Source organism: Hyalella azteca, unplaced genomic scaffold, assembly GCF_000764305.2.
Source record: "Hyalella azteca isolate HAZT.00-mixed unplaced genomic scaffold, Hazt_2.0.2 contig8429, whole genome shotgun sequence".
Classification (NCBI taxonomy): Eukaryota; Metazoa; Arthropoda; class Malacostraca; order Amphipoda; family Hyalellidae; genus Hyalella; species Hyalella azteca.
Genome location: NW_025938523.1, coordinates 100,725 through 112,404, shown reverse-complemented (window position 1 = coordinate 112,404; position 11,680 = coordinate 100,725). Strand labels below are relative to the sequence as shown.

General features: G+C 40.5%; 2 protein-coding genes across 2 annotated transcripts in view; one reads left to right on the top strand and one right to left on the bottom strand.

The window, feature by feature from the left end:
• The first annotated feature begins 3,117 nt into the window (after window positions 1-3,117).
• LOC108675836 lies at window positions 3,118-5,766 on the top strand. The gene is made up of 2 exons (XM_018163871.2): window positions 3,118-3,186; window positions 3,776-5,766. Exons 1-2 carry the CDS (start codon window positions 3,175-3,177, stop codon window positions 5,552-5,554), a joined length of 1,791 nt encoding a protein of 596 aa, XP_018019360.1. The 5' UTR covers window positions 3,118-3,174; the 3' UTR covers window positions 5,555-5,766.
• Window positions 5,767-7,063: 1,297 nt separating this feature from the next.
• Window positions 7,064-11,680, bottom strand: part of LOC108675831 (unconventional myosin ID) — a 33,333-nt gene continuing 28,716 nt past the window's right edge. Inside the window, exons 10-11 of the mRNA XM_018163866.1 lie at window positions 9,916-11,650; window positions 7,064-9,329 (exon numbers count right to left, since the gene is read on the bottom strand). Of these exons, the coding sequence (XP_018019355.1) occupies window positions 9,122-9,329; window positions 9,916-11,650 (1,943 nt within the window). The 3' untranslated portion in view covers window positions 7,064-9,121. The remainder of the gene's footprint in view (window positions 9,330-9,915; window positions 11,651-11,680) is intronic.

The following is an 11,680-nucleotide window of genomic DNA, read 5'->3' as shown; positions in this document are numbered from 1 at the left end:
GTTATGAAGCTTCCAAGCCTCAAATATCGACGTCTGCGTGGGGACCTCATTGAAGTATACAAGATCCCCGAAGGATTACTAGAATTTGAAACAAGAACCAACACCAGGGGCCACGGCTATAAACTAAAAAAAACTGCGCTGCAACATCTTCACGCGACAACATTTCTTCTCGACATGTGGAACAGCCTCATCGTTGGCGCTCCAAGTATGAACGCGTTCAAGAACAGACTAGATAAAGCTATGGAAATATATATGTTCAGACTGAAATGCCTAGCACCATATCGAACCCGGTGGAAGTCTAGTGACTATTTCAAACTATCGTCAGTCATGAAAAGATCCAACAATAGTTCCGAAAAAGTCATGAAAATATCCGAAAATGACACGATTTTAGATCTTTTGTGAACAAGGCATGAAAAGGAAAAGAATCGGCGACAGACCACATCAGGCCTACACTTCAGCGCTGACATCACTATATATGTTATGTTATGTTACGAATCAGAAATGCGATAGATTTCAAAATGTTGAGGGCAGTTCAACTTCAATTTTCTTGTTACTCGTTCCTTAGATAAGTGTGAGAATAAGGACGCTAATCTAATTATGGTGTGCTTACAAGCGTTCAAGGTGAAATAAATTTTATCTTTACTAGGGGATTAAGATAATAGCTGGTTCCAGTTACGTATTTGCTTGGTTTATTCGTGATGGCATATTTTTTCCGCTACTGGAGTCGAGAAATCGAATATGAATAAGTTACAGGGGAATTCCTGAAAACTCCAATAACAAATATATTCAATCACTGATAACTAATTAGTTAATTAAATTGTCGCTAAAATCTAAATAGCTTTCAGTTGATACTCTGTTTCATTTACTCATTTTACAATAATTTCATTTCTTTTTCGGTGGATTGAATCATAGGACATGAGCATCACGTCGTAGAAATTGCTTTGTGGCGCTCGATGTCCATTACGATGAATCACAATCGAGTCGACCCGCTTCGTAACCATAAAAAATGCATTCCATAAAAAAATGAGTTGCAAATGAAAACAGTAATTTAGTTTAATTGACTCTTGTATCGTTATAGAGAAATACTGTAAATCCACCCACGATATTATATCCTGGCCTGTTCATATTATGCGCACAACAGACTCGAGAGGTTGATTAAATATTATCATCATGCAACTTTGGATTATGAGAAAAATTTTGAACATCATTAAACCTGGATTCTTATTTGGACTCAAGATCAATTTGAAATTTTCCATCATGGGACCGAAGATCGCATTGGCACTTGTTGGCAAAGAGAACACTTAATATCAATGCCTGCATGCATATGAAAAATATAACTCAGTACTCACTGCAGTGAGTGACAGCGAGCGTATTTTCTCGTCGACGAAAACGTGAAGTCGCGGACGGACAGACAGACGGGCATAGCGAGCACAATAGTGTACTTTTTTCATAAATGAGAAAATGCGCTAAAAAGTGCGATCAACTAAAGAATCGTGATCACGGCTAGAAAATTCGTCAGAATCCTACAAGAGAAGAAATCAACGCAGGATGCGGCAGGCACTCCCAATAAGGACCTTGACGAAGCGGTCGCAGCGAAGGACACCGACCGAATGACGACCACACCCGACAGTGCTGGACTCTCTGGTCCACCTTCGAGGAGTCGAAACTAGAATAGAACTAAAAATTTGCCGTTAAATCCATGTATTTGACGTCGAGTACAGACTTTAGAAGGATACAAACTTGATGCAGTTGCACTTTCAAGTGCCCTTCAGATATAGCATAAAAACTTTTTTCATGAGAATCTGATTGCAACATCATTGTGATGCTTTACAACTTATATAAAAACTTAGTCTTCAAGTTTTTTGTGAATGAGGTTGATATTCAGCGAGAGAAGATTGTTATCAGTATCAATAACAATCAACTCATCAAGCGTTCCTATTGCTTGTTTCCGAATAAAAATCAATATTATACTTCATTACCTCGTATAGCCAATTAAACAGAGGTGAGGTATTATACTTTCAATAATTTTTTTAATTTACCTACACATTTATTTCAGCAAAGAGGAATAGTCTAAAATTAATGACCTTGTATTCTCCGGCATAGAAAAAATGAAGTTATCCTTGTATTCTATATTGTGTATACTGTTTCAAGTTGAATATGGAAGACTCACAGTTTAAGAAACACAGAGCAAAGCGGATGCAGGGATAGCAACCACTCCCCACAGAGGTGGAGATGCTACCCTAGGGGCCACACCCTCCCCAGGGGCATCAGCATCGGCGACCTTGGGACTCAGCAATAGAGCTAAACCGCATCTCTGGCCCTAGCGCCTGGCAGCGTATATTAGTCTGGTGTAAAATTTTATTCCCACAGTTCAGTTGAATTAAATGCTGTTATTGGCGTGATATCTTATAAAAAATGAGAGCCAGATATTGGATAGTTAAATATTATGTGATCAAAATGTTTAGATGACCCTAACCTTAAGATTGATTGACTTTTCTGTCAGAACGCATTTGTGCATTAGGGTTTCCATTGATTACGTCTATGATCAATGAACCTTTTTGCAATAGCTCATTGGAATAGACGAGATGTTTTTAGTGCTGATAATATTGGCTGCAATATCCTCAATAGCATACTATTACACAGTTGTCATATTTCCTCACTTTTGTAGCGATTGATCACGTTAATGTCTCTTTTTAAGTGCGCAATAACCAAAATAAAATTCTACAAGTAAATAAATGAGAATTATTTCAAATATTTTCAGCTAACGATTCTCGCTGCTTTTCCTGCAATCGATTGCATGCAAATGATTAAGTTATTTCAATGCCGATCGTCGTTCTACAACGTATGTTGTTTATGTTTTCGTTTAATCGGCACGACTTTACGGACCAACTTAACTTTGTATGTACGTCCCTAATTCATTAAGCAACCTAATCAGTTATATTAATAGAAATTAGTTATCAATTGAACAAATTTTTAGCAAATTACAAACTCGTCAGGACAGAATGCTCATGTTATTCAGTCGAAACATTCCAGCATGCATCAAGCAGCCTTGATGGTCCACTGCAGCAATTTAGGTTTGTGGAAGCACAGGCTCGACTCCTCGCCTCGCCCACAGCTCATATATAAAGGCACCCGCCACCTGCAGGCCATCACTTGTGCTCACGACGTGGCGACATGAGGGTCTTGGTAAGTAGGTACTTTGGCGTGAAACAAAATGAGAACAATGGTTTAATTAAGCGAAATTTTGAAGAGAAAAAGTATGATTCAGCAAAAAGTGGAACAGGAAATGAAACTTAAAGTTGATTATGCCATGAGCAATGACCGTTTAAAATCGACAAAAGTTGCTTCATATATGATGACAAAATTTTTTTATTTAACTCAATGGACAGTTTATTCAATTAGTCACAGTTCATTTAATAAGGGCGCCATTTATGAATCATTATGTTATTGCGAGAAATGTTTACAGAAATTTATGGATAATTTGTACAGACTAAAAACAAAAAAGTTGGCAAAGGTGATGAGATTTCCTTGAGATCATTAGAACAATTTATCAGAATTATTTACATATTTACAATTAACGATGAAATTTAGAATTTATGATGGCTTTTACAAATACTTTCATTGGGAGAATTAACCCTACGCAATCATTTTAACGATCATTCTGAATTGGCACTCGTTTTAATTTTAAACAGTTCATGATTGAGAGAAAGAAGATAGCAAAGTTATTACAAGAATTATACAAAATTAGATTTATGCAATTTATTTCTTTGGGCAGGTTCTATCTTGCCTTTTGGCTGCCAGTTTGGCAGCTCCTGCCGCACAACCCGAAAAGGATGACGATAATTTGGCAGTAGAGGCTGGCCCTGGCGTGGTCCACGTTGTAGGTGCGCCAGTCGGGTACGAGGCCAAAGTAATTACCGGAACTTCAGTTGCTGATCGCCGACAAGCCGTAGCGTACGCAACTCCTGTTTTATCCAACACTGGAACGCCAGTATTTGCTGGCTTTGCACCTTCAGTCAGTACTTACGCAGCTTCTGTGCCAGTGCTACATAAATTCAGAGAAATTGATGATGATGATGTCAAAGTCATCTCTCATGGATACAACGCTGTTGCTAATATTCCTTCAGGAGTTAATGTGGTAGTTTCGTCACCTGTAGCAACAGAACACACAGGACAAATCAAAGTGGAAACTCCGGTTGTCACTGCTTATCATGCCACGAATAATGTTGCCTACAAAGTCGGACAGGCTGGTGCTGTTCCAGCTGCCGCCACTTACCACCAGGTGGGGCACTCAATTTCTACTCCTGCTGTGGCTTCCTACGCTGTTGCGACCCCAGTGCAGTATAAAGCAGCTGCTGTTGATGTCGCTCCGGCCGTAGCAACTGTTCAACACCAGGCAGTCGTTCACGAAGTCAAACCAGTGTCTGTTGCAGTTCCAACTACCTATACTTTTGAATCTGCTCAAACAGTTGAGCTCGCTCCCAAGGAAGTTCATGTACCGGTACACCATCAGACAGTCCATGTGCCAGTTGAGAAACGAGTTCAATACGGAACAAAGAACTTTGTGGTTGGATCCACAACAACGGTGCACAAGCCACAACTTTCTGCACCCGCCATCAGCGCCCCAAATGTTCTCGTTGCCAAGACCAACCTTGCTGCTCCGGAAGTCACTGTCCATCAGTCTGAAGTAACCGTCGAGAAAAAGAGTCCAAACTACGTAGCAGCTCCTTACGATGCCGGAGTTATTGTTGAGAAAGCTAATCCCGAATTTAAGCAAATCGATGTCCCTACACCAGTTGAAGTCCCGCAACCAATTCCTGTGCCAACCCCATATGCTGTGCCTGTAGCTCAGCCTGTTAAGGTTAAAAGTTCCATCAATCCAGTTGTACACACCGACGTGCATACTGTACGGACAGAAAATGTGGTGACACCCATTGAGTACTCCGCTCACCATCACGTCGCTGCATCCCCCGTTGTTGCGTCTGCTCCGGCTGTTCAAACCTCGGCGGTGCAAGGAGCACCTGTAGCACTGTCTTATGGGGCTCCTACCGCTACAGGAATTGCCCAGGCAGTTGCGTTACAAGGAGTGCCCAGTCAAAGTTTTGCGGTTCAAGGAGTGCCCAGTCACGGTTATGCCATTCAAGGAGTGCCCAGTCAAAGTTTTGCGGTTCAAGGAGTGCCTAATCAAGGTTTTGCCGTTCAAGGTGTGTCATCACAAGGCTTTGTCTCAGGAGGTCAAGCCATTGGATACTCCGGTTTTCCAGCAGGGTACAACGCAGTCGTTGCAGCTTCTCCCACTTATGTCGCTGGGGGCTACCAGAAAATTGACGCCATTCCTTCAACAGCCTTCACTGGACAGAAAGTAGGAGAAGCTGTTTTTCAGTCGGCAGTCATAGGAGACGTCCAAACTGGTGCAGCTAATAAAGTTATTACTTACACAGCGGGTGCTGGGACCGTCGGGCAACAGGTTGTACAAGGCAATCCTACTTTACACTTCGTCGCCGCTCCCGCAGCTCAAGTTACACTGAGTGGCCACGTTGAGAAGAAAAATTGATTGTTGTACTTCACAGGAGTCGTGTTAATATCAAAGAGTAAATGTTAATGACGCCGTAGAAGCTCGGAGACACAGTAGTAGGACTTTAAAGCGTTGCACATGCGCAGCAAGCCAATGGATGTACGTAGTATTTTCAAGCTCCAACAAAGGAAATTGCCAGTTTTCGCTACGCTCACCTTAAGTTTGAAATATAAGAACCGAAAAAGACTAACGCCGCTCGCATGATTTTCCTCAGTTTAAAATACTTAATAATACGCTCTATGTAAATCATCACTCACATAATAACGAATAATTATAAGTTAAATTTCACGACATTATAGTGTTATGGAAAAAATTTCATCATACACAAGCGGTGCACCTAAATTAGATCAAATTTGTAGTTTCTCATTTCATGCGCGTGGATATCAACGAATGCTCTCTATAATAAAAAAAACACCAAAATTTATCTTAGCTTAGAAGCCACATTAAAAAATTTTAAAATAATCACAAATTATTCCATTACATTATCAACATTCATCGATTTTTATTTGAAATTTAACTCAGGACCGCATCCTCTCCAGGAAGAGGTATTAAAGAGTAAAATAATATTAATTTTATTGCAATCAACCACCCGAAGCCCATAACTTAATTTTTTAAACAGCTATTGCGTTTATTAAAAAATGCGCGAATCTCTTTCATTTCGTTAAGTCTCGTGTCATCTAATCGATTATTGCCGCCATTGATACGAACCTAACTATTTTCGATGCGGAAGCGCGGACAGACTCACTACTCAACTCCACATTGGCATTATATATGTAACGTTTACGCGACATATCAGATTAGCTGTGTCATGCAAAACAGCTTATTTAAAAAAAGGTTCCATGTGGTTGGGTCCTAGCTTTCGAAAACAACAAGAAGTAGTTGGAAAATTTTTTGAGATTCCCTAGCGGTGTTCCATGACCGAGTTACCAAATGGGCCTTTTTCGACCTAATTCGACGATTCGGCCTTTTCCTAATTGCGTTTTTGCCGACAAAAGTCCACAAAAACCTCGAATTTATTATATTTCATTCATAAATTCCAATTTGATTATTTTTGCTACACATAAAATTGAGTTCTGGCATTGTAAATAACAAATCCACTGATGTATATTGAATTAGAGGCTCTCGTGGGTCTCTATCCCACGTGCGCTGTTCCCAGATATGAACAATTGTAAAGGCTTTAACTTCATGGATCATATACTTCTCAACGTAAAAGGATCGTATACTTCTCGACAAAGCGTTTTAGACCGTAGTTAGGAGCAATCAACTTACTACCTCTTGACTAACTATTTACTGAATGCAGGCTTTTCCGCTATGATGCTACTGGTGGCTTTGGATGATATCAAGTGAAAAAAAAAAAAAAAAAAAACAGTGGCTGCCAACATCGTCTCTAGAGTAGCTAACATTATGAAACGTGAATCGCAATGCCGCTTTCTGACATTTTGAGTGTCTGAAAAAAATGAGTATTGATGGGGAAAATGTAAACAAGTATTCGATATATTTCATTCTATATGGCAAATAATAATGAGCGCATTAATACAGCGCTCTGACACAGAAAACACGGGAATAGACGATCAAAAACACAGCAAAACTCAACAATACTTCGTCTTCAATTAGAACCTTAATACATATCATGAATATGTATTGCCACAAAATGATCGAGGCTAATTGATCATCTTCCAACGATTGTGTAACCATCACGCTCGACCCGAAATTAATATAGGCAAAGCAGCATTATTTACCTCAAAAATAAGTTCGTGTAAATGCGGCTCTGCCATCACATTTCATAGACACTATAAAGTCGAAACTCAAACGACGTGAAAATTTTTAGACAACATACCTCGTCACAAACTGATCGCTTCCAGCTCGTCCGGGTTATCTTCATCATAATTAGTGAGTCATTCGATTAGTTCTTATTGAAATGAAAATTTCCGAGTACACATCGATTCATTACTTTTTTTAGAAGAATATATCACGGGCTACACGAATCAATCACGATAGGCAGATTTTTAGATCCGCACACGACTTACCCTTGGCACAAAATTTCGTCCTAGTCGGCAACCCACATTAAAAATTGCATATAAAAGCTTTCTATAAAAATGCATAGAAAAGGTCACAACATTGAGCCACTAAACTCTACGGAATAATAAAAATATTACCATTAAATGTACAGATTTCTTGGCTATTAGTTTACGCAATACACACGAAAAATGCTATTTACAAGCAGAAATAACTGTTAATTATGATTGAAAATATAGATCAAAACAAATAGAAATACACATATATAAATGACAAGTTAATCTAATTAAACAAAACGAATACAATCCTTGACTTTTCGTAGACAAAATTCTATTCCTGTTGGAGCAAGCTCTGTGAATTGTTCAAACATCAAACATGAAAATTTGTTATCCTGTAACAACTAAATACAGCAGCTCAAATAACCAGGCACTTAGGCAAGAATAGCCTAGCAATGTAACAAAAGGTCATAAATCCAGAGTTGTTTACTGACAACTTTCTTATCAAAATTTCAGAAACGAATATCATCAACGATTAAATATTATGTAAACTAAATGATGAAAACATGGCAACCTTGCCGAAGAGTTACGCTTTAACTAGTCGGTCCGATAATATTAAATAACGGCAAGAACGTATATTTTCTGCTAAAGAAAAATTATAAATAATTTAATTATGAACACAGCACAACTGACCTAGCCGAAGGCTAATTCAGTAAATTAAATATGATTTCAGAAAATCATGTTAACGTAACAGGAGTCTAAAGATTCCGAAATGAATTTGGAATGTACATGGAAATGATGGAAACAGAAGTTCAATGGTGCGCTTGAGTTATGTTCACTGGAATGAGCCCTGTTTTGACTGTATGAGCTCTCTTGCATCTAGGTTAAAGTTGCATTCACGAAAGAAGAGTACTGTGAAGCGCAGTGTGATGTTCAATTTCGAATAATTTCTTTGAATTAGTAAGCACGAAATCTAAGGCAGGTACAACTATGTGGAATAATCCAAATTATGAATTTGGATTAATATTTTTATTTGCATAAGAGGAAAATTGTTTAAAAATAACATACAGAGCCTGAATCAAAATAATTTAAGCAAAGTCCTTCTGTAATGTTTCCAGAGTAAAGTTTACTTGAAACAATAAACAAAACCCTCGTATTTGAAGTAAAAACGTAAAATCCACATCAAGTTAGTCCTTCATAGAGCAATAATTCTAATCGGATGAGAAAACATTTGTAAGCAAATTTTTTTCAGCCACAGGCACTTGATAAAGGTCACATTTCAATTAACTCGTTAACGGGCGAAGCTCGACATCCCTGCGTGTTTCACGTCGCGGTGAAGTCTGGTCTAATTGGTGAATAATTCAGACGTAAAAACGACAGCACCATTGGGAAAAATTGAGTTGCGATCCCAAGGAACGATACTATTTTGTAGATTTATGAAGCGGCAGAAAGAAGTTGAGATACTTTTTAACGGCCGTGTATCACACAGGAATATTTCTTTTGTTATGAAAAAGCGAAATTTCCAAGAGAAATTTCAATGACCGTTGCGATGCAGGCTGCTACTGTTATTGGGGCCGTTAAAGTGCACTGGCGGGATGGGGGGAGCCATCCTTGTTCCGCTCGTGCCGTTGCTGTGTCGCTGGTTGCCGTTGACAGAAGCCGTCTTGGTGACGGGTGCCGGCAGGTCTTTGTTGAAGGATGACGGCCAGCAATAGATTAGGTCGCTGCTCTTCTTGCCTTTCCTGTGATACAATTCAGTGCGTTAGCAACCAGTCGCTTCATTGCGAAATGATACAGGCTATATCGCAATATTTGACAGGTGCAGACACATCATACCAAATAGCTGACAATTGAAGGCACACCACGCCACAGAGATTACACTAAGACACATCACTTCCCGTAGATAACACTAATGCACAACAGGCAACAAATAAGACTAAGACTCATAATAGCACACATTAAACAGAAGAAGAATCGAGAATAAATAAATATGCGGCTGTAGATTGCGATGCAGCCAGCAAGGAGCACACAAATGATGCAGCTTAAAGAGTCCCAAGCTCTTATAACAAAAGACTTACGGATTAATTCATCCTTATTGGATGATTATGATAGACATCAAAGCATGATTATATGGTCATTTGATCAAATTACATAATTATAATACATATATATAGACCCATTTTTTTTATTGGATGCCCAATCAAAATATTCAGAGACGAATACCAAATTAGAATGGCATTCCAATGTTAAATGAAATATTTCTTCGTTCAAACAAAAAAACCATTCATTATGAACAGGCCAAACAGAACGAGAGAAATAACAACTTACTTGAAGGCAGCAAAAGAAGCGATATCGTTGACCTCAACGGTGATCATTTTAGTCTTGTTGCCCAGCATTGTCTGTACGACTTTGTTGACGCTCACCCTGAGCTCCTGGCCGCTGATTTTCTGATAATGCAGCCTGAGCACAGCGACGAGCTCCCCGATGCGGTTAGTGTGACTGCTGGATATCAGTGAGACGAGGAGGTCGTTACCGCCCCTCAGGTGAATGGCTGCCAACTGTTCTTGTCCATCAGTGACAGTAACGCCAGTTACATCGTGAAACTCAATGGGCGTTCGCAAAGGTTTGAAGGTTTTGCTGTGTAGTTTGTAGAGGTGCTTATCCGTGATTACCAAAGCTCGTTCACACATCTTGTTATTTCTGTTGTACTTGAGAACGAGAGTCGAGAAGACAACGTCTTTGAAGCCGTCTTTGTTGCGCATGTTACGCACGGCGTCGACAAATACGGCCGCGGCAGGGTTCTCACTGTGCTGGGATAAGTAATTTCCTTCCCATTTTTGTTGTACTCCCCAGTCACTTCTTTTTCCAGCGAGAACTTCGCCAGCAGTGACTTTTAGTTGAAGTTGCGGCCATTCATCCCGAGGAACTTTGGAGAGGATCATGTGAGCACGCCAGCGCGAGTGGATTTTCTTGATGTCGTTGACGACATGACTTAATAGCCCCGGAGGCTTGGGCCACCGGACGCTCTTGCCGTAGTCTCGCATTTGTTTGACGCCACGGAAAGCGTTCTGGAGATCCACAACATATGAACGCATTTTGTACTTTCGATAATGACGAAGGATGACCAGAGCTGCCTTCATCTTTTCATACTGCATCCTGCAGATGGCACCACGCCAAAGCTTTTGCAGGAAAATCACAATTCCAGGCAACAAGCGGGCTCGACCTTCCTCCAGGGCGAACAGAGTTTGTGGGGAGCGAATGAAGACTTTGGTTTTGCCATACATGACGTCGTTACTGAAGTTCTGCTCTTCCAGCAAGATTTTGGTGCCCTGCATGTCACTTCCACCGTGAAAGTTAGGCCACGTATACTGTGAAATCATCTTGTAGCGGCGCAAGAAGCGATCATATGGCTGACGGTGAGCAAATCCAGCTCTCCTAACGCGGACATTTTCAACGAGGCCAAGGTAATTGACTTGGTGTGTCACGCGTTCAGCGTCGAAGATCACCGGACTCTTTTGTTCGTTCGGTTTAATACAACGGACATAATACGGCTCTTTGCTGGCCAGTGTTTTAACTAAGGAGATCATGGAGTTCTTGAAGAGTGTTCCAGCCGTGAGAGGCCGCTTTGTTGTCGCAGTGATGGACGTGGCGCCTTCAGGCCACATGCCACTGATCACGGGATCCTTGGAAGAATACATAAGGCGTTTGAAGTCCTGGAAAAGCGTGTCTTTATTCTTCTCCAAGAAGCCCTTGATGCTGTAGATGACATCGCCAGCGTAATGCTTAATCCGGAACTCTTCGACGTGTTTCAGTTCCTTGTCCGACGGAGACAGTTTTCGGGTGGTGAAGTGATTGTGCCCTTTCAGTTTGTTTTCCATGGCCTCCAGGCACATTTCGTCTGTCACTTTACCCACATTGAGGCAGCCTTCGTCGAGGATGGCGATGATGCCTTGGTGATTCTGCTCCACGAGATCGCAGATAATTTGGTTGTTGAAGTACTCGATCCTCTGCCACTCGATGCCCTCGCGTTGATACTCTTCCTGTTCCTGCTTCAGGACCAGTTCTGAAAACGATCATTTAAATTGAGAAGCAA